Source organism: Pimephales promelas, chromosome 11 (assembly GCF_988280905.1).
Source record: "Pimephales promelas chromosome 11, fPimPro1.hap1.1, whole genome shotgun sequence".
Classification (NCBI taxonomy): Eukaryota; Metazoa; Chordata; class Actinopteri; order Cypriniformes; family Leuciscidae; genus Pimephales; species Pimephales promelas.
Window position 1 is genome coordinate 22,284,313 of NC_142779.1, and position 24,425 is coordinate 22,308,737.

At 37.6% G+C, this 24,425-nt stretch overlaps 1 protein-coding gene across 1 annotated transcript in view; it reads right to left on the reverse strand.

The window, feature by feature from the left end:
- Window positions 1–24,425, reverse strand: part of eys (EGF-like photoreceptor maintenance factor) — a 302,080-nt gene that overhangs the window by 113,074 nt on the left and 164,581 nt on the right. Inside the window, exons 22-26 of the mRNA XM_039651858.2 lie at window positions 22,618–22,725; window positions 16,300–16,445; window positions 10,241–10,412; window positions 8,345–8,423; window positions 619–818 (exon numbers count right to left, since the gene is read on the reverse strand). Of these exons, the coding sequence (XP_039507792.2) occupies window positions 619–818; window positions 8,345–8,423; window positions 10,241–10,412; window positions 16,300–16,445; window positions 22,618–22,725 (705 nt within the window). The remainder of the gene's footprint in view (window positions 1–618; window positions 819–8,344; window positions 8,424–10,240; window positions 10,413–16,299; window positions 16,446–22,617; window positions 22,726–24,425) is intronic.

Consider the following 24,425-nt stretch of genomic DNA (forward strand, 5'->3'; position numbering starts at 1 on the left):
TTTGTAAGTAACCCATGACAGTTAATACTTTAAATGATGAATAACAATATTAATATTTGGGGCATGAACCCATAATATTTTAATATATATTATTATTATGTTTAGCGATAGATAGCTACAGTTGAAAGTAGCTATTTACACTTTATTTCGATAGTCCACTTTAGACATTCTTTTAACTTTAAGTAACTTTTCAACTACATGTCAAGTAACTCTCGTTAGAGTATTAGGAAACTGTCAGTAGACTGGTAGGTTAAGGTTAGGTGTTAGGGTTCGGGTTAGTAGAATAAGTTGACTTGTAGTTGCAAACTTACTAGTCAGTAGAATGTCTGTTGGAGGACCAACAAAATAAAGTGTTAGCAAATACTAAGCAAACAATCTACTAATCCTCCAATGACAGTTAGTTGACATGATACTTATAGTTAGTAGAATGTCTAAAGTGGACTATCGAATTTTTACCAAGTAGCTTCCCTAACACTGATGGACTGCATACATTGCCAAAAAGCATTATAAGCATAAGTAGATTGCAAAAATCGATTTAGGCTCATATGGTTTTGGGAAACGGATAGTAAATACTAAGTTTCGTCTAGGTTTACATAATGTCTAAAGTATTGTTTTCACCTGCAAGTGAAGTTGGCCCCTGGTCCGTCCACACATGTCCCTCCATTGAAACACAGGGAGAAATTAAGAGACGTCTGCAGACACACATTCTGGTCAATGTCACAGTTCTTCCCAGTGAAACCATCTGCACATATACAGGCATATTTGTCCAGAAGATCCACACAGGAGCCTCCATTAAGACATGGGTGAGCCTCACACTCCTAGCATAAAAAAAAAAAAACTAGAAATTAGCGACCTTGCTACACACATACACATACAGTAACACAAAGTATGTATATTACAATATATGGGGTGGAACAATCAATCAAAACATTACAAATAGTGCTTCTCTGTCTTAATGGATGTCAGATTTAGGATCGAAATGATTTCTTTACACAAAACCAAAAATGAAATGGTATTAAAATATTGGTTAGCATTATAGTAAATTTCATAGATTATTAGATGACATAAACGAGTAGATTAGATAAGTGTTGAAGCTTGATCATACCACTTTCATAGGGCACTAATACAATTTTTACTGCATTCTGAATGGCTAAATTTAATTACATTTCTGTGATTTAAAGATGTTCATATAAAAAAGATATATGGCACATTAGTGGAGTTGATACAGAAAGTGAGTATCCAAACAGAATGGCAGATCTTGTCCAATAGTCATTAACACCAGCTAATGATTTATTCCAAACAAGCCTCTGAAATCCTCCGAGCGGCCAAGTGTTTCATCTCAGGGGTACATTTAAGGCTGTGCTAGGTATTAAATTAATTAGGGATAGAAGTATTTTAATCAGACGCTTGTGTTTAGATGATTCCATGTTTGTTATTCAGAAGAATGATTCCCACCAAAGCATATACAGCATCCAAGATCTGTTAGAGTTAATTAAAAAAGTGTTTAAATTCCTATTGTAAAAATTATGAACAGCTTGGACAATGTACTTAAAAAGCATACAAACTTGTCATAGCATTGATTGAACTGCATAATACTAGGATTCTGTTAACTGTAAAATTACACTTTTCACTTTTTAGTTCTTGATTTTCCTCTCTTCTCATGAGATTATGGTGTTCCATTACACTTAAGCATTATAAGAATCTACCATAACCTGACAATATCTGACCTTTCCTACATAGTTGTCATTAGAACATGAAGTTGAATGAAGCTTACTCCCTTACTTTGTCTCCTTTGAGGTGCTTTTTGGTTTAATATTAGTGTAATTTTTAACCAATTCACATTCATTATTGCGACAGCATCTACTTTGCAAAATTTGAAGCCAAGGGGGACATTATTAGATCTTCAGTACAAATAGAGTCTTAACAATTTACCACGTATGATACAGTAAGCACATTTCCATTCTGTCATTTTTTTTTTTTTAATTCTTCTTACAAAATCTTGCGCCGACAATGACAATTTCTCACCTGCAAATGGAATTTGGACTAATATATTATTGGACCTGTTATTATTTTTTTTTTGTCATGGTACTACATTAATAAAAAATTAAGCTATGATTAAAATCTGGTTTCTTATAATCTGTCATGTGACAGACAGGTTTAGTTCAACTGTGTGAAAACAAAGAATTCAAAAACTGTAGTTACTATGTTTTGTTGTAGACCACAAGCGGTGAAAATGTAATAGAATATTTATTTATCACGTGAAGGTCCAGTTGACCTTGTTTCTGTGACATTTAGATGTCCCCTTTGAATGCTGCAATGAACTTGAACGGCATCCTGGGAATAAGTGCCTTGCTGAAGGGGGCAAAATGGCGATGGTTTATGGATTTCTCCTCATATAGCAACCTTTCAGTTGAACCAGTTGGAAAACGGAACCAATTAACAGCCTAGACACCACCAACCACTGTCAACAGATTGAGAGTGCGCACACACACACACACACACATACATCACTTAGGCTGCATTTACTTTATACGGTTCAAGTGACCCATTTATGATTTTCTCTCCAATGCGACACAGATATGATACGACACATGAACGTGTAAGCAGGAAAAAAGCACATGGATATTCTGAAGGTAGAAAATAAATAAATAATTACAATAATTTATTATCAGTATTTTATAATTGAATTAAAGGGGTCATGCAACCTGATCTCACAGGAATTCGTATAAATTTTACGAGGTGGCTAATTTGTACAAATGCATTCGAACTCACTCGTACAAATTCGTACGATTTTTGCTAATTCGTACATATTTTAGGAGTTACCAAATTCGTTTGAATTTGTACAAATGACCTACCCCTGACCCTGTCCCTAAACCCACCCATCACGTGGGTTTAGACAAATCATAAGAGTGAGTTTGTACGAATTCGTACGAACTAGCCACTTTTAATCACTCGTACGAATAGCGTTGGGTCATTACATGAAAAATTTAATTTGCGTTAATATTTTTCCATATAAGTGGTCTTTCAGTGGTCACTCAGGTTGATACTGTTTCCTATGCATATGACATTAGCCAATCATACAAGTGTGTGTTTACTGACAAGCCTCAAAAAAGCTGCCCCTTAAAGGGACAATGTGAACTTTTTAAAGTATTTTATCATCTAAAATCCAATATTTTTAATCATAAATATGTCCTCAACGGTGTACAAATACATCTAATTATCTGACTTATCCTCATAAATGAAGAATTTATTATCTTTATATAGACCATTTCACAAGATGTAAACAAGACTGGTCCAGAAGCACTTCCTGTTTCAGTTTGTAGCTGTTTTCTTTATTTCACATGTAAAGAAAACATCTTAAAGATGTTTTTTTAACTTTTTGATTCAGTTTTAAATGTTCTGTTGGTTGTATTTTATCCCAGCTTTTATGTAGTGTAAAAAAACTGAAACAGGAAGTGCTTCTGGACCAGTGTTGTTTACATCTTATGAAATGGTCTATACAGTGACGGGTAGGTCCACTGAGGCTTCCATGTAGTTCCGCCATCTTGAAAAACTAAAATAGCAGAGAGGGACAAAAAGTACTAGGCCAAGTGAATAGTACTAGGTACTATTCACTGGACTACGAAAACATGTATGTAACCTCCTCTTTAGTAGTATACAGCCCTTTGAGTAGAATGTCTTTGAGTAGAGTTTTGTATTAAAGCTGCATTAGGTAACTTTTGAGAAAACATTGACTTAGCCTGAAAATTTGAACAAGCACAACTTAGAGGTCCCACCACCTTGCTCTCTACTGCGTAACAGCCCTCCCCCACAGCGGAGCCTGCCGTGAACACGCAGGCTAATAAGCAGGGACACCAATGACGGCGGATAACCAGTTACGGCACATTCACTAGTAGGGACGAAACATCAGCAATATGCTTTACATTGACTAAGGCCTGCCGTTACTTTGACTACAAACTTGGTCCTCAAATCACCCTTTCTATAAGTTATAAATAGCTAGTAAGATAATATAACGAAAACGTAACTAATGTAATTTAATTCAAGTACTGTAATTATTATAGAGATATGTAGGCCTAATACTAGATAAGGTTTGCTATTTGTAACGGGGTTCATCTATTATGACATTCAACAAGTTTAATAATAATGTCCCCCGGCCTCGTCCTGCACGCCACAATATTATTTCAGCAACACGACAAGCCATTGAATTAGCAGGTTTCAATTGTTGCTTTGTACAATGACATTTTCTCTACATGTAACACGGCTAGAGTCTAGTTAGCTCTCTGTCTAATTCTTTCTTTTTCGTTTGTTTATCGTCATCATTTTTTTCCTTTTACCCTTCTTTGTTTTATGAGCAAGTACCACTCGAGAAATTGGCAGTTTAGGTTGTTTCTTCGCCATTAGCACAGTTTTGTTATTCACCAACCATACGGGTAAGAAATGACAATAAACCAACTTGATTTGACAAGACTTATCCAGCTGGGATAATGCCTGCACACACTCCACAAATGGCAGCATAACCAAACCACTCCATTTGATTGTTAATGCTACTGAAAGTTTAACACAATTCAATGCATTTTTTCTGTGAAAAAGGCACAGACAGCCACTTGTGGCAGTGCTGGACGTCAAACAGTTCCTGTCAATAGTGGGTCTAGTGATACTCAGCTTTTACCACAGAAAAGTATGTCAGAGCTCTTGTTCACAGACTCCAGTTCGTACTTGTGTGTTGCTTTAGTCTGTCCTTACAGTTCCCTGTCTCCAAAATGAAATGTGGCGGCCACGTCTCAGAAACTTACTGTCACTGTTAAACCTTGAACTTTGGTTTCATTGCAGCCTAGGGACTCTTTAGATAGACACAACCCTCTCCATATTGCATAATGTGCGCATTCATTTTTGATTTATGTTTCTGGGAATGAATGCACCATGCTTTACAGTCTCAAAACAGTTTATATTTCTGCATATCTACATTCTGTTTATTGGCTTTCATATGCTAAATAACTTTCAGCAGAAGGTTTTCAAGTAAATTTGCATTTTCTGAAGGAAATATCAGTACTGACAAGGTAAGGAGTGAGTAGTGTGCAAACTTTTTGGTTTTGTCATTGTTATGACACTCACTTTCTATCCACTGTTTATGATATATTCATAAGATGGTGATATGGTTGAATAGAAGATACAAAAAAATGGCAATCATTATTCATTATGATGACCAATAGGAATTCAAACATTCAGTCAATGTAATAAAATAGAATCTCAAATTTAAGAACGATTATTATTAGATTTTAATTAGGCTGTTAAATCATTTTTAACTTTATAGAAAAAAACAATCCAAAATTATATATATATATATATATATATATATATATATATATATGTCATAACATCAAATGGGCAACATCAAATGTCAAACGTAAAGAAAGCAGAACGAAACTCATTATTTTGTGCTTCACAGACCGTTTATGAGTTTGGACTAATATCAGTGTAGTGCGAGCCGATCTTGATCAAACGACACTGTCACTACACAGCTTTGAGAAATCCATTTGAATTCAACACTGAAGTAATAACATCGCAGCGAGATCTAGTGAGAAGCGTTCAAATGTCTCTGTTATTAACAGGTCAAACAGCACTGACGTGGAAACCAGGAGAAGCATTGTTCCATGAATGAACTAGTTTTTGGCCGTGGACTTACAGTACCACGGATCAGCAAGATTCATCATGGCTTTACTGTAGTAACACTCACTGTAACCATGGAAGTTTGACAGAAATAGTAAAATGCTTTCAAGTATAATCAAACATTTTTTTCCAGCACTTCAAAACTCAAATATTATGCTTTAACAAATATTATACTTTATTTGCTCATCCTTCAAAGATTACCCCTATTTATGAAACTAAAAGTTTCAAAATGTAGGAAAACGTCTGGGTTATGTATGGTAACCCAGGAGGGAACGGAGACGTCTTGTCGGAGGAGTTTCCAACGAATTGGGATCACGAGTGACCAATTGTTTTTGAATGAACTAAAACGAGCCAAAGAACATTGGCATGCAGGACTTGAATTCCGTGCCCCACCTGCCAAAAACAAAAGGAAAAAAGAAGATTCTTGACCCGGCCATCCTCCGGGGGAAGGAAAGGTGCAGAGGGCACCCTCCCGAAGAGCAGCCATTACGTCACCCATCTTAGGGTCGCTTACCTCTCCTCGCACCTCTCTTGCCGCCGGCACCCTGCTGGTTAACTGGCTGCTGCTTTGGATGGGCAGGGGCATAGGTGGTGGTGGCATAGAAGGGCTGGGGCAGCCATCGTAGAAGGGATGGGGCAGCCATAACCTGTCTCCAGGGTGCTAAATGATGTGCTAAATGGCCACTGACTTCTTCTGGGTGGCGAAGAACTGTTGGGCGTAGCTCTCCACCACGTCGCCAAAGAGGCCACACTGGGATATGGGAGAGTTCAGGAACCAACTCTTGTCTGACACACATATCAGCCAGGGTGAGCCACAGGTGTTGCTCCTGGACCACAAGAGTGGACATCGTCCGGCCCAGGGTTGGTACCACTCTCGTGCATATCACAAAGCGTCTAGGCCTGGTGGACCTGGAGGTGCGCCATGGCATGCACGGCAGAAGCAGCTTCTCGACACGCATTGTAAGCTTTTCAAGACAGACTGGAAGAGAGCCTACATGCACAGGAGGGGAGTGAAGGTTTACCCCGCCTTGGCACACAATTGCATCACCACAGACCGTTCCACTGGGGGGATGCCTTCTTATCCCGTCACTGCCCCACCATCGAGAGTGGTGACTGAGGAGGAGGGAGTCGACCTGTGTCTGGCCGCCAGAGAGTCCACAATCTCTTCACCTCTGTATGCACCTCAGGAAAAAAAGGAACCAGGCGGAGCACTGAGAACCAGCATGGGGCACCCCTAGAAACCAATCGTTGAGACGAGAAGGTTCGGGATGCGGTGGAGGGTACCACACGAGCCCCACACTTTCGGCTGCCCAGGCAAGCATGGCAGTCATTTCCTGATTTGGCTCGGACAACACTACCACACCAGTGGTGGGCAAATGGGCAGCGCAGCAGAGTCGCCATCCCCAGGCGGAGCCCCGAAGGAAACGACTGGGACCACACGAGATGATCCAGCAGCGCGCTCCAGGGGCTTTAATGGCAGCGATGGAGAGGAGTGGGATGCCCGCAGGGGTCTTTCACCCGGTGGGTCATTCCTCACTGTAACCCTTAGACCACCAATGGGATTAGTCGAAGTAGCCTTTTTTCTGGAGTGAACCAGAAAAAAGCAGCGCAGTCTCATCCCAAGACATCATATAACTGACGTCTTGGGATGTCTTTTGACCATACGTCAATATCCGCCTTTTTAGGGCCCCCTTAAACGTCGGTAGATGACGTTATCGGATCCTAACTCTACCCCAGACCTAAACCTAACCCATCACCTTACTGACGTTAAAGGTAAAGCGTCAGTTGTATGACGGCCCGGGATCGTCATCTACCGACGTTTAAGGGGGCCCTAAAAAGGCGGATATTGACGTATGGTCAAAAGACGTCCCAAGACGTCAGTTATATGACTTCTTGGGATGAGACTGTGTTAGAAAAAGAACTAGATCAGGGAATCTCCAAAGGGACTCCCACTCGTTTGAGGGTTCGCAGTTTCAGCACTGCGATGGTCATGTTCCCACAGTGAGCACGACTCGTTCAGCGTGCGCGAGTCCCAAGCACGAGAGGCAGTAGTCATGACCATCAGCTGGAGGCAGAAATTGACCGCATCCAGAAACACACGGGTTAAACGTCATCCTGAAAAGGACGTGATGTTCACCCGTGTTGCTCTTTCCACAGAAAAACAGTCTCTTATTGCGCTGAAGCACACAGGGACAAACGCAGTGGGGATACTTGCAAGCCCGCTGTTTGCATTCAACCGAATACCAGATGTGACAACAGCTCTTTGAAAAAAGGCAGACCACGTGAAGCAGCAGCTGGTACCTGGGAGATCGCGATGATCGCTGAAGCGCTGTCACACCAACACACAGAGGTCTCGAGGAAACAGCAGACTTGTTGAGCGTGTGAAGATAATCTCAATCTTGACAATCAATCTCAATCTCATCCACTCAACCGGTCGGCTTCGAAGCAAAAAGCATATATCCCTTCTGCTTTATACATGCACTGGCAGGAGGGGCACTGGAAGTCCTGCATGCCAATGTTCATTGGCTTGTTTTTTAGTTCACTCGAAGGCAATTGGTCTCCCTAGCATGATTCGTGGGAAACTCCTCAGACGAGACATAGCGAAAGGGAGCGAAAGGGAACTCACATTTATATAAATATATAGACATGATCACATATAAACAACATGCTTGCTCACATTAATGTTGATCTCGCATCTGTGACCGGTCCATCCAACCTCACAATGACAAATGTATGCATCTATTTCATCCAGGCAACTGCAAAGACAAAAAAGAGATTATGTGCCAACCTCAACCACATTTAGCTGCAAAGTGATTTCTGACAGAGGCTTTACAGTATATACACACGCACCAGAACGACATGACTAATAAAACAATGAGCTTGTATAAATTTCCATAAGTGAGGGTCTTGTAAATAATATATGGTAATTTCATATGATAAATGTTAGAAAGTCATGTTGTATGTCACTGCAGCTCTCACACTCCTGCTGACTTGATAAAGTCACATTGATGGTTAATTAATGTGCAAGTGCAACATTTACTAGGCTGTGATTAAACAGCTCATTTCACGGTTTAACAGCAAATGTCAAGTGACAACCCATATTTTTTATCCATCCTGAAAACTCATAATCAGTATAATTGCTTTATAAAGTTTAAAGATGTCTATTTATAAACCAATGCATGTTTATCTGCATGAACTGTGTCGCCTTTTTCTTTGTAGAATTTATTGGGCTCAACAATGAGGATGATCCAGGGCCGGTGTGAGTGTGTTTTGACAAGATAGCACAGACGCTTATTGATCAGATATATGTTTTTTAATGCATAAATATACTGCCTGGCCAAAAAAAAAAAAAAAAAAAAAAAAAAAAAAGTTGCTGTTTAGATATAAATGGGAAATACTTAAGAATCTATGATTGGAACATTATTGCAGTGATTATTATTTTTCTAGCATGTTACATGTTTGGCAACATCTAGCCCTAATTGATGGAGTGTGTGGTTCACTTCTTAAACAATCATGTTGGAAGGCACATCATGGCCATATTCCAGGATGACAAAGCCAAGATTCATCAGGCTCAAATTTTGAAAGAATGGTTGGGAGGGAGCATGGAGAATCATGGAGTCTAGCCCTTAAAGTCACTGAAAGTCTTTGGGATGTGCTGGAGGAGACTTTATAGAGGACCAAACCAAAAATTGATGCACCTTGTGATGGAAATAAATGTTGTGATGTTATTTCCACCAAGAGATGCATCAGTTTTTGGTCAAGACCTTGTGTGAAAATGATTCTCCATGCTCCCTCTCAACCATTCTTTCACAATTTGAGCCTAGTGAATCCTGACATTGTCATCCTGGAACATGGCCATGATGTGTCTTCCTACATGGTTGTTATGAAACGAAAAGCCACACTCTCCATCAATTAGGGTTAGACGAACTGTTGCCAAACATTGAACATGCTAGAAATATAATAATCACAACAATAATGATCCAATCATAGACTCTTACGCATTAAATCCAAACAGTATTTTAGCAGGCATTAGTATGTTAAAATAAGTCACTTCAGCATTTTTATGCATAGGTGTGTTTGACTTTATTGTTTATATTTGTCGTGGAGTTATATTATAGCTGAACTTACAGGAATATTTTTTTTTTGTAAATAATTTTTAATTAAGATTCAATCTGGACAGTAAAACAAAAAACTCATTGTTGAGACCTGTTATAATTCCTTTTACTACCGTAACACATTGTACACTTTGAAAGAACATATCTGAGATGTTTCCCAAGGGAAAAATCTGTTCTACCCAAACTGTGACTTTTTAAAGCATCAGTACTTTATATAAAATCTAATTATTACTGTAACTTGGTTAGTGCGAGAAACAGCTGGTAATGTGTTTACTGAGAAGCAGACTGCCAAACAGTTAATTGAGAGTGAGCTGGCAAGAAGGATTGTGAGCACATTTAGTTTTTTTAAAAGACTCAGAGGAACCTTCTCTTTCAGAATGGCTGTGATAGCCGTTTACAAAGCTCTCAATCACCGAGCTTGAAATTCACATTGTCACAGCTCAGCAAGGTTAATGTACCTCCCATGAACACAGGGGTTGGATGAGCACTCATCAATGTTTGTCTCACAGTGATAGCCCATGAAACCTCTGGAGCACACACACTGGTATCCATTAAGACCATCGATGCAACTCCCGTTGTTTCGGCATGGATTGGATTTGCACTCATCAACGTTCAGCTCGCACCATTTACCTTTGGGGAGAACAAAATCAAAGCCATATAAATACATTACGTTTAGTATTTAGAAATTCTCGGAAATCAATGTGATTAATTTATTTAATGGCATGTCGGTAATCAAGGTGAAAAAGAAAATGCATGAAAAGGGTAGTCGTACAGTATATGAATCACATGTTTTTACAAAACCCAAACTGAACTGCTGAAAACCCCATGTGAAAATCATGTTTTATTGTTGCAATAAAGATAAGGCTTTAAAACAGTTTATAAACCCTTTCATAAGGATAAAATGCACATTTATAAAGAATGCTCTATAAACCAAGCAGGAATGTTCACAATTATATTTCAGATCAAAAATTTAAGTATTTTGTGAGACATTCAAGGACCTTGACATTGATAGCACTGTGTTCCACCAGTCGAGCTACAGGAAAACCTTAAAAAAGTGTACAACAAAGTTTATATTTGTGTTTATATAGTATTTGGATATTTCTGCACAAAATGGTTTTATATACTCATGGTAAGGCATGTTTTTTTTTTTTTTTTTTTTTCCCATACAATTTATGCTCTATTTCCAAGACTTCTTGAGACACAAAGGTTTTGTGTAGAAAAACAGATCATGATTAAATTGTTTTTCTGTTATAATTTTCCCTCTTATTTTGCTGTCGCCTTGCTTTTGGCTTGCTTTGAGCTTGCTCAGTTGGGGTTATTTATTTAGTGTTTAGCAATGTTGTTGATCTGTGTTGTGCTACTTACATGTTATCACTGTGAAGCTGCTTTGATACAATCTGTATTGTGAAAAGCGCTATATAAATAAATGTGACTTGACTTGACTTGACTTGTTTCAATCGAGCGTTTTAGAGCCACTAATGGTCATTTTACCACAAAAAATGGCATAGGTTTGTACTTAAATTTGCAGCCTATTTCTAATTTTGCTTTGCAACCAGGTAACATAGGGTTCATTATTCTCTAACCTAGATTTATGACCAAGCTGAATAACGTAAAATCCACTACAAAAAGGTTCAGTAACAAACACCCTAATAGGCCATAATTTACCCGGAACAAAGCTGTAAATTCAATAAGTTGAGAAGAGCCAGTAAAATCTAGAGGCGAGTAAGACTCCGCAGACACCCTGGGACAGGTTGACAAATGACAGAGATAAAAACGAGAGCCAAAGAGGTGCGATGCTAAAGAGCAGACAGTCATTATTCTTCCTCCCTGTAACTACACAAACAAACGGAACCATTCCCAAAAGCCCCGAGACATCTAAATAAAAAGCAAAAGTGATCTCTTAAACATTATGAATCATATGCTGATATTACAGGAATGTAAACTAATTCACGCTTGACTACACAAATAATTCAGTCACTCCGGGCAAAAGCGACGCCATCAGCCGCAGTTCAGGTCATGCACTGACAATAAATTAAAGCTTTATTTCAATTACTCACGGCTCAAAATGCAGCCAGCAATAAAACAAACATCTAGCCTTGTTGTTCCTCACTAAATAAGTTTTCAACCTTTCGTAGTGCGGTTGAAGTGTTTTGGTGCGTCTCGAAGGCAACGTGGATAAATAAAAGGCAGATCATTAACATCTTTAATTAAAGTGTTTTTCCCAATTGCTCATTCACGGACCGCTGTTAATTCCCTTCACAGTGACCTCGTGGTTAAGCCGTAATGAATTTATTTCCCTGCGGATAGTCATCCGCAAACACAACAAAGTGTCAGTGTACTGACTGGGTATGAATTAACTGTAAAAATCTTATTAACCCCAAAACAAAAGCATGGTTTTTGATATTCAGTCATGACATGCTGTTTATAGTCAGCCATCAATCAAGTACTACGCATCTCAATGCTTCGTATGACACTATTGACTGTAGATTGTGAGGAAGTGCACACCAGCCTCGCTTCATAGACAATGCATTTACACTGTCAGCGCTCCTAATGAGATTATACAAAACCCTCTTAATCAGCATTTCCTTGTCTGATTTGACAAATAATGTGCCGTGCTATCAGAATTTGTAGAATATGAGAAGCCAAGCAGGGGAGAGATTATAAAGCTGTTGGGTTAATCCTAATGTTGGCTTTCTTAAGGGTGCTCACTATACTCATCTGAGAGGAGAGAAAAGACCATATAATCTTCTCCTCCACTCCTCAATTACTCCTCTCTGCAGGAAATTCTCGAACCCACAGCGAATTATCAGATTTTTATTCCAAGAGACCAAAAAAAAAAAAAGGGAAGAACTGAAGGAAAGCAAAGAAAGCCAAAGAAGGGACAAGGGACAAGAGAGAACAATGCTACATAATCAAACAGTAATAAAACATACATTGTGTCAACTTGCCTTTTATTCATGGAAAGCTGCCTATCACAATGAAGAAGACACTTGCTAGATCCAAGCAAGATAGCAAACAAGGTAACTTGTCTGAACGAGGCACATTATATGGCATGCTTGAGCAACACACCATTTCAATTACAAAAAAAAAAAAAAAAATCATTTTGCTGCAGATGGTCGGATGGCAGGATGCCGTATTTTGCCTTTTGCATCTTTGATTCCGCTTTCTCGAGAAGTTGCGATGCCGTTACATGTCTTATTAGGGCAAATATTTCCTCTGAGCCCCAGTTGGTTGAACCAATCCAGAATATATCCTCCAGCCTGAGCTCTCGGGGGATGCGTCCGGTTCCTCAGATGAGCTCAGAGCTGAGAGGAAAGTAATGACTGGTGCAAGGCAGAGTGGGGCCTGATAATAAAAGAGGTTTCTGTGGGAATTAGGGCCTGTGTGTCAGGCTGAGCTCTCCCAGGAGTTTCTGTGCCTCTGAGATTTCCTTCCTTCCCCTTGGTAGGATGAGGATAAATTGATGATACAGTACAAAAGACAAATGAAATTAATCTTCAAGCTGACTGATAGCGATTGAGATTACACGTTTCTTTTTAAACAGCATTGATAAGTGGGCTAGCGAAATGTCCTTAGTATTCCTAGGTATTTTTATGTAAATTGAGGTTTGCACACATAAGTTTAAATAGGTCGTGAAACATACAACACCTATGTATTGATGGTATCTGAAGCGTAAAGTCTTCAGAGAGGGTTACAAACAGTTTGATTTCATCGTATTTTTACTAAAAGAAAATGATTAAATATGTTTAAATACTGTTGAAATAATGTTTAAAACATTTCTCAAAGAGTCTAACAATGATTAGTTCGAAGATTCAGTTTCTCTACGCCCTGCCTTCCCGAGAGCTACTCAGTTGTGATTGGTCTACCGCTTACAACGCGTGTCGGTGAATTTTCAGCATCATTACAGCATCAGCATCGTTGCGGTCACATAATAATTATGATGTTCTGATTTGCTCCTTTAAAAATTACCTTAAAAATGGGACAGTCCTTCATTGGCTAACATCTAAATTAAATTATTTTACTCAAGAAAATAATAAGTCAAAATAATATTTATAATTACCAGGGCTGTCAGTTAAACACATTATTTACGGCATTAACACAAACCCATTTAAATTTTTTAGCGTGCGATTAACTGCCTGTTTGCCCTAGCAAACTTTGTAGGTTTTTTTTCACATGCTTTTGCAACAGGATGCGGCATGCGCGGCGCTGCGCTATGAAACCCATTCATTTCAATGGCTTGCGTCGCGCAAAGACGTTTTGTTGCTTCGTTGACCAAAGCGCAAGCGGATCTAGCTAGACCGGTAACAAAACAACAGGCACGGCGCACACACTAGTTTAGGCTTGCGAGCCGGCCAAATAGTAGGTTAACGGTACGTTTTGAGTGGATGACGAGCGCGAGACGCCAAAATGGATGGCAATAAGATTCTGAATGGAAAGTTTACTTTTAAAAAGTAGCCAAATGTTTCCATTGACAAGACAAAGTGATCTGTGTGTTTTGTCGTATTTCTTTCACCCTTTTATTGATAGACAGTGCTACATTGTGTGAGAGATTATTTGCTTCAAGTGAGAATGTTAGTGTGAAATTGTGTGAATATCCAAATTGTGTGAATATACAGCTCAGGCTGTATGAATTTTACATCCAGTCGCACATGTGCGACCAGTAAATTTGCCACACGTTAAACGCATGGTAAAGCGTGGAAGAGGCGCGTCAATGAATCCGTGACAAGAATAGCACAATTAAACGTCACAAACTGATGTGCGTCTGAGCAATCAGCGATCTATCGACTCGTTAGTCGTTTCCTAGCAATGAATGCAAACAAAATGAAAGTGGAACGAAAATACGCCACTCATGTATGATTAGGACCGTGGAGCTGCAGCAGCGATCCGAACCATTGACAAAATAAACCCCGAACTTGCCAGTCGCGGGCCGATCTCGCTCACGCAACACTGTTACTAGGAGAGCCAGTGAAGAATCCATTGAATTCGCCTCAGAATTAATAACATCAACACCACGAGATGGAGTGAGAAACACTCCGATTCGGCGCAGAGTTCTGTTATAAACCATATAGATCAAACAGCGCTGACGTGGAAACCAGGAAAAACACTTATAGAAGGCTTTCAGTCCACAAATCAGCCTAACAGAACCATGAATTTAGGCAAGTTAACTCTTACCATAATAATGATAATGTGTAAGTAGCCTACTACACATCCTTTCCCAGCACTTCAATAATATCGTATATAAATGTTTTATTTTTTTGTATTTTTTATGTGATTACCATACCAACACATTTTTTGTTCATCCTTTAAAGATTGTCCTGAAACGAAAAATTTTAAGATGTTGGAAAACTCTTATTTAAACACTTAAAATAATAATAATAATAATACCATTGTAAACCGAAGGATGTTTATTGGCTATTTTCACTCCATATACATATTTTCACTACTTTTATTAATTAATATTAAGACATTATAAATGATAAAAACTAAAGTTAATTTAAATTAAGCTTAGTGATTTATTGTTAGCCCCAGTGCTACCAGATTTTCTTTTTTTTTTTTATAGAACTGTGAGTTCTCATTTAAGGTGATGCTGCCCTCAACTTTGGGTCTGGAGCCCTGTGAAGTTAAAATAAAACAGCGTATCATAATGTTAAGTTTATTTATTTATTAAAGAATTTGTCAGTATTACAGTTATTTTGTGGGAAATTTGAATAATTGCATTGCAAGCTTATTTCAGGTGTGCCCCTAAATTTTTTGCTTGCGCTCCTAAAATTTTCAGTCAGGGGCAACAGCGCTCCTAGTAAAAAAAGTTAGTCTGGAGCCCTGCAATCAACCACAACCCATTAGGCTACACCAACAAATCAAAACTTAAAGTGATAGTTCTGTCATCATTTACTCACCCTCAAGTTATTCCAAATCTGTATGACTTTTTCTTCTGCTGAACAAAAAATAAGATATTTTGAGGAATGTCGGTAAACAAACAGTCCCTATTGGCTTCCATATTATCACATTTTGTTCCATATAGATTTCAGTGGGGTCCATCAAAATATGTTCTTTGTGGTCAGCAGAAGGGTAAGACCATGTAGAAATATATATTTAATGGAACAGTTTAGCATATTGGTATAGTTTTTACAGTAATGCCCCATCATTTACTAATAAACAAGAGCCTGGATAGTATTAAACTTACTCACCTGTAAGTTCAGTTCTAATTGAATAAGGATGAGATCACCCAGGGAAAATAGGAAAATAGAGGAGACAAGGAAGTACTTGATTTAAATGCAGAGGATGAGGAGGACGTGTTTTGTAAACTCAAGGTGAATCTGTGCATGTGAGAGTGTGTGTACAGATATTGGTGGGAGTGTGCAATCTAATTAAAGTGGTAAATGTGCTGAGGAGCTATTTGTGTGTTCTTTTCAAAGAAAATCTGTCAAGCTGGGGGAACATAGCCCGTGTAGACATGATAAGCCCTGGTTTCTATCATTGATTTTGTGTCTCGGGCTCTGGCCGAAGGGGGTCGTACCTGAGAAGCCAGAACGGCAGACACATATGAATCCCCCAGGGTTGTTGATGCACACAGAGTCATGGAGGCAGGGGGAAGCTTCACATTCATTTATGTCCAGGTTGCAAAGCACTCCAAAATATCCGGGGACACAGTCACACTGGAAACTGGAAACGCATAAAAAGAACATTCTTAGCCAAATCGCCTTTCTGACTGCACAATTTAAATTCATGGGGTAAATGTTTGCCAAACAAAACCATGCCAAAATCTGCATGGAAAATGTTTAAGAAAACTGACTGAGAGGTAAAAGTCTGACAGACAGAAACAAGATCTGAAGTGTGTGTTAATCATGACTTTGGCTGCTGCTATCATTGGACAGAATGACTGACAAGCTGATTCGGTTTCAAATATCCTGTCACCTGTCTAATATGTGAGGACTTCGCCAGTTCAGTGGTTCTGTGATGGAAGGGGTCTCTCGTAGAATATTTTCCCACTTTAATAGGACATTTTGTTTCTCGCTGTGATTTTTTTTTGCTGGGTTGTTTTCTTCACTTCAAATAATGTTATGTTTCCTCTAAATTCTGTACAAGATGTTCTGATGGGTTTGGTACAGTATGTCTTTACAAAGGTCATACAATGTAATGTAATAGGTCAAAAATGCTGCACTTTTATGATATCTTCCTTTTCAGTCTAAAAGACCATTTATTAAAACCTATTGGCTCTTTTCTAGCCAAAATAGATTGAATTTACTTCTGTAAACAATTATAGTTTTCATTTTTGGTAAAATGTCACAAAGAGCCTTTTGATAAAAACTTAGCAAAAAAAAATATACTGTTAATTAAAATGTTAAATTTGAAATTACATTGTGGGTGTAAATGAATAGGCTTGGACTTGGTGCTGGTGACCCAATGCTCAGGGACAATAGAGACACCAGAATAAAAATAATATGATTCTGAGCTGAAACCAGAATGATTTATATTTAGATATATTTAAAATAATGTAGGGCACTTTTTATTTGACATTTGGCATTATCGGGACACACAAATATTCCCCTACTGCATTATTATACATTATATTCAATATTATACTTAGTAGTTTTTTGTATAGAATAGTTTTCTCACACAGTCATTTTTATTTGGGGTGAATTATACACAATACAGTACATATTGTCACTATCTAGGATCAGTGGTGGAAAGAGTACTTACAAATTGTACTTAAGTAAAAGTATTGCTACTTAAGTAATAATTTACTTGAGTACAAGTAGAAAAACTGAAAAATAATATGCAAGTAAGAGTAAATAAGTAGTTTGTTAAAAAAAAACTACTCAAGTAACTATGTTACAAACAGGGGCGGCTCGCCCATAGAGGGCGCTGGGGCGCCGCCCTCCCTCCGACCTGTTTGTCTGTTTTTTTAATATATATTATAATTTATCATTTTGAAAAATAATCTGTGTTAATTATATGCTAATAATGGTTTTACTTTTAAAAGTGTTTTGAACTCACCAGAATGATATTTGCATTCACTTTCGTTACTTTTATCATGTTGGTGTAGCAGTATAGCCAATAGGCTGTCTTCTCAGGGCGCCAGTTCGCTCAGCCCCACAGTGCTGGAATTTAGGCCAATGGTTCCCCGGTTGCTATGCAAAAAAGTTTATATTTCGCCAATCAGCGCCGTCAAATTTTATGGTTTGGGGGCGCTGAAAATATCGCCCACAGTATCAGATTAGGGGAGTGCACCGTGCACACGCACCACGGGACATTTTTTTACCTCAGATGAGAGCAGAATGGCAGCGCCAGTGACGTCGAATGGAAATAATGTAAAGTTAGTCGTGGGAATTGATCTGTCTGTCTCTGTCACTCACTCACTCACTCACACACACATAAACACTGTTTCACACACATTTGATATTAAAATAGTTATAGGAATATTAATACCTGTGTGTTTGCTTTGTTTTTGATGTTTTTAAGTTCTGAGCTAGATTACTGTGTTTAATACTAGTTAAAATCAACTTTCTTCTCATACTTGGGTGTTACAATCAAGAATGTTGTCCCACCCTCTTTTTCAGAGCCTTTTCTCTCTCTCTTTCTCTAGTATCAACACATTGTTATCCATTATCCAATTGTCAAAAATATATAGTCTACAGCTGGGGATTGATTAAACTACATTGTTGTATTACCTATTATTTTTTGTATTACCTATATTATAATTTATCAATATTATGCGTTTGCACTTTTTCTGTCAGCACACAGAGCATAATAAACATAACAAACAAACTTGTTCATTATCATTAACTGTCAAACTGTTATTATTATTATTGTATTATTTGACCATTGGTATTGACTGGTTTAAGTTATTGTATTGGTATAGGTAAGGGCATGGCCTAAGGCCTAAAATGCACCAGAATGCAGGAAATCAGAAATCACATCTACTAAATTCAAAATTTTCTGGGGGGGAACCCCCAGACCACCCCAGAACCCCCTCTTATTCAGCCCCCCCTACTATAATTTTCACCAGCCGCCACTGGTTACAAAGTACTTTAGTATTATTTCTCTATTTTTACCCAAAATGGGAAGATGATAGCGATATGGAGCACTACACTCAACCCTTTAATGCAATGCGAATCAACGTAGCTTGTATCATAAAATTTAATAACATAATATATTATCACTCTGTGTTAAGAAGCAACATGAAACCAATTTTAAACACGTCATGTATTGTGATTTTGAAAAGTAAGTCCATGAACGTTTCATTTGAATCATTTTAAAATTGAAAGCAAATAATGTTAAGTGAGAGTGAGAGTAAATTTACAACAGTAGTAAAAAAGTGCCAGTAAAAAATAAATAAATAAAAAATACTAAATTAATTTTAGGTACAGGTTAGCATTAGTTAAATACTCTTTTCTTTTTCCGTTCTACCGATAATGTTCCGGGAGGCCATTGTTGTCATTGTAATGAACTACACTTTTACATGCCTGAAATATTGAAACGTTAACGATACTGACTCAAAACACGAGGAGCACCAGTGATTGAATATCAACGTGCGGTTTGAATGCCCCGCCCCCCAGCCGAACTGAAACTTTTGATTGTTTTTTTACCCAAGTCAGACCTGTCCATTATTGGCTGAAGTGTTTCAGATCTGTCTGTTATTGGCTGAAGCGCAGTGCTCCACCGCAGTAGTTTTGAAAAGTGTCTGTCAAATGTCAGCTTGCCCCATTGCTTCGTCTACATCCAATTGACAAACAAATGACAAACAAATGTTTGACTAACAAACGTAGCGAAGTTGAATAGTTTATTTTTATTCTACTCAAGTAAGAGTAAAAGTACCACATTTTAATTATACTTAAAGTAGAAAAAAATAAAAAAAAATCTACTCAAGTACTGCAACGAAATTTGTAATTAGTTACTTTCCACCTCTGTCCATGATGCATATTGTTGCAGTTTTGTATTGTGATATATTGTGATGCGATATATTGTTTCACCCCTAATACATATATTTTAAGTACCCCCTGGGGAGAAAAGTTTTTTTTTAAAACCCCATTTACATGTTCACAGTTCTCTGATGTTATCTAAGAGTCACATGACATGCAGGTAAACAACATATGGTATCTTTTTAGTAAGTGATTTTAGCTTGATTGCTTTTATTCAAAATTATTTATTTATTCTAATTTTACATTTTTTTTATATTAGCTTCTCATCAACTCCCTGCAGTTTCCACCAAATCCCCAAGGGGTTCATGAACCCCAGTTTGAGAAACCCTGGTCTATAACAACATGTGCTAGATGGATATCTTTGACGATGTAGCATGCATAAAATGATTTCACATTTCATGAAAAGCCATGTCAGGTTAAAACACTAGGTAACACTTTACTTGAAGGGGTGTGCACAAGACCGGCATGACGCCTTCATAGCCATGTCTTGAATATGAAATAGGGTTCATGCATGTTTATGACAACTATCATTAAGTGTCTTTCGCTCGATGATGACATTTTGAATGCAAATACGACATTGTTTGAGATGTCTTTATGACATCTTGACATAAACCATAACATCATAACATCATAACCTGTCAGTGTCTTTGTCATGACAACTTGACATAAAATGAAGTTAAACTGTCATGTGGTTGGCTTTGATATTGGCTGTCATGAGGCCTTTATAACTGTGCCATGAATATTTTTCGTGACCTCAACTACAGTGGTACACATTGAATTTGTCATTAAAATACTATAATGGATTCATGACAGCCAATGTCAAAACCAACCACCTGACAGTTTAATGTAATGTTAACCAATAAAGCTAGGTGGTCTAGTAGGTTTGATAATTAATTAGTCTTAGTAATGTCAAGTTGTCATGACAAAGACACTGACAGGTTATGATGTATTGGTTTATGTCAAGGTGTCATAAACAAGACATCTCAAACAATATCATATTTGCAATGAAAAATGTCATAACTGAGCGAATGACACTTAATGACAGTTGTCATAAACATGCATAAAACTTCCTTCATATTCATAACAAGTGTTATGTCATGATTATGAAGGTGTAATGTTAGTCTTATGCACACAAGTAAAGTGTTCTCAAACACAAGCATTTAGTTTGATGAAACAAAGTGTCAGAAAGAGTGTGAAATGGTCATTAAAAATTGTTTTTTTTTTGGCAGAAGGGAAAAAATAATGACAACTGCATAGCTGTCAACATTGAACATTGAAAATAAGGGAGATTTCCCAGAATCCATCGGCAAAATAAGGGATTTTTTACATTATTAAGAGCATAAGAAACAAATATATAACAAATATATATATATATATATTATTCCTATGTTATGCTATGACCTCTGTAGTGGCACCAGGACTCGATTGTTTAAAAAAAAAATGACATGAAAATATATATAGGCAAAAATAATGGACATTTTTGACACATAAACATCGCTTTTTTTTTTTTTTTGCCTGGAAACGCTTCCAACACGCTTGCGTGTCGCGTGAAAAATGTGTCACGCAGGCATTGTGCAAGCACTAATCTGTTAATATGGAAGCCAAAATCAAAACCATAGACAGTAAAATAAAAACGCTCACGTCAAGCAGCTGAGACGCACGCAGCCAGTGATCCGACTTCAAGCCGAATATGTCCGAGCCTCACAAAATCAGAGTGTAAAAATACGGGATATTTTATGGGAAAATACTAAAACGGGAAGACAGCGGGAACAGAGATAAAATACGTGAGAAACCCGGAAAAAAACGGGAGGGTTGACAGCTATGCAACTGTTATTGCTGATGCTGCTGCAGAGCCTGAAATCTGAATCAGAATCTGGGTTATGTAAAACATTTACTATAAAATTATAAAACATTAGAGATCAAATTGGCCAGCAGCATAGAAACTGGCAACCAAGCAACACACAAGTGACCAATTCTGAACGACGACGTTACTACTCGCATTCAACCAGCACGGTTCGGAAACGGTTCGCCATCTGGACTGAGAGCGGTTTGTAATCGTGCCGTGCCAAACCAAACTCAAGTGGAAATACTGTTTCACCGTGACCTTTCCTTACCATTCTTAGAAACTTTTGGCCGGATGATGGAAAAGCGGCTGTTATTTTTCATTTTTCAAGTTGTTGGTTTTTTCAGCCAGATGGTGTAGTTACGACATCTACCAACAGACTAACTAGCTAAAGCCTAACCTTCTTGGCCCCGCACAATATCCAGTTTGCTGTTACATACAAAGCAAAGCAAACATCTGTAAACTGTCAGTAAACTGCATACAAATAGACCAACTTCAGACAGGTCATGGTAAAAGAGCTCCACTGAGAAGGATCCCATTTAAAACAAGCTGTGTCAAAAGAGCACTTGTGGAAGAGAATAAGTTGTAAGCAAACGGAAACACCTGAAGTGAAAACCCTCAGATGGAGGCAATTCCAGAGTAACGCTGGTAGCAGATGATCACAGGGGAGCCCGTACATGATGGAAGACAAAGTAGAGACAAACCATTTAGGACTCAAATTGGCCTCAGGATTTCTCTGCCCATATGTCGGACAGAACCAAGAGTGGCCCTGAGGCGCTCATTAAAGCACAACGAGGAGAAGATCTAGTAGAGCGGCGTGATGCGAACCTGCTGAACTATTCTCGCTTGAGTTTAGAACAGCAGCTTATATATGTCAAGGATGAAAAAGGACCTTTATTATAAACCACAGCACAATAATACCAGCATCTCTCAAACGTGTCTCATTTTTAGACGTCTAGTAAAAACAAACAGTTCAGAGATGATACTTGGGCCCCTACATCATAATCGATTTACGGAGGTTGCAGTATAGAGTGGAAAACGTGCAATTCGATGTTGCCATGGTACTTACCCGTTCACAAGGTCTTGGCAGACGCCTCGGTTCTGGCAGGGGTTGGATGCGCACTCATTGATGTCTTCCTCACACTGTTGGCCTGAGAAACCTGGCTTGCAAAAACAGCTGCAGAGGAATGACAAAAGGAGGATCGTTTTATTGTTGTGAAAGAGTTCTGGAACTGAAATCTGATTTTACATGTCCATATCTTTGCTAGAGCTGCAGACATTACCATGGATGTCATAAAATGAACAAAACAATTACTAAACATAATAATAATGAACTATTATTTAAATGGTTGTTAGTGATAATAATAATATCAGTAAGCAAACCAAAGTTTATGTGAAATTCAACCATATATTCCATAAATTGAAGTGAAACTTTCATGATTTTCAGTTTGGAAAAATTCTGAAAGATTTTATAATGCATTTGAATGTCTGTTCTGCTAACCACTTACAAAGGCTGCAGTCATTAATCTGTTTATCCAAAATACAATAAAAACAGTAATATTGTGAAATATTTTTTACAATATATGTCTATTTTTACGTTTTTCTGTGAAGAAATCATTCTAATATGCTGATTTGGTGCTGAAGAAAGATTTCTTAGTATTATCATTGTTGAAAACAGCTGGGCTGCTTATTTTTTTATTTTTATTTTTTTTTGTGAAAACCTTGACAACTTTTTTGTAGGATTCTTGTAGGAATAGGAAGTCAAAAAAACAGCATTTATTTGACAGAAATATTCTTAAAAAAAAAAAAAATCTCACTGACCCCAATTTTTTGAATAGCAGTGCATATGATGAGTGCATGAAAATGTATATAAGCGTGACCCAACAAAATGTGAAGGTACCACAGAGGAAACCACTGACTGTTCTTCAATAAATAAATAAATGGCTGCCATCTGAAATGTAGTAAACAGCTGGGTTTCTATTACAAATGGGGGGAAAAGCCAAATGTGGACATTTCTGATAATTATGCACCATATTATGTCTGGTAAACAGCAGAATTTGAAAGAGGCTGTGGAAGAACAACAACTGAGCTGCAAAACCAGTGTCTGATTTTTGACACTAATCCAGTTGAAATGTAATGCCAGGATCTAAAATGGGCCATTCCAGTACATGCACACACACCAGTCTTCAAAATGCACATGGAATAGTCATTCTTTTAAATAGCCTTGATTGTTTTTATTTGGTATTACTCTATGTATATTTATTATTATTGATGATTATTAATAATATATTAGGCTAATTAAAAACATGGTAATGCAACACTTGTTTTTTGCTTGATTTAAAATGTTTATTAATGATTTATATTAAACCAGCCATTTCTTAAAGAACAGATTTGAGTAAGATTATAATTGAAGCAAATCTTTCAGAGAAATATTTCAAGATATATTATATGTTTCTCACTGTATGTTGATATTGGCTTATGAGGACTTTAAGGGATAGTTCACCCAAGAATAACAATTCTGCCTTGCTTGTTTAGACTGTTGTATGGTATTGTTTGCTCTATTTAGAAATACATGTTCACTGTGAACTGTATTTTTATGGGGAAAAAAAGTTACACAATGCAAGTTGTGTGTTCCAAAAGGGGGAAAAAAAATACCATGAGAGCTTGAAACTGCATGGGAGTGACTACATGAAGAGTTCAGATGCAAAAGCCTCTAAGTGCAATTTGAAATTTTCTTCTAAAATGATCATTTTTATCAAGCTTGTATATTTAAGTTCAGTAATTTCACTTAAATGGCAATGATAATTACCTATGAATTGTTATTTAAGTGAAATTACTGAACTTAAATATACAAGTTTGATAAAAATCATCATTAAA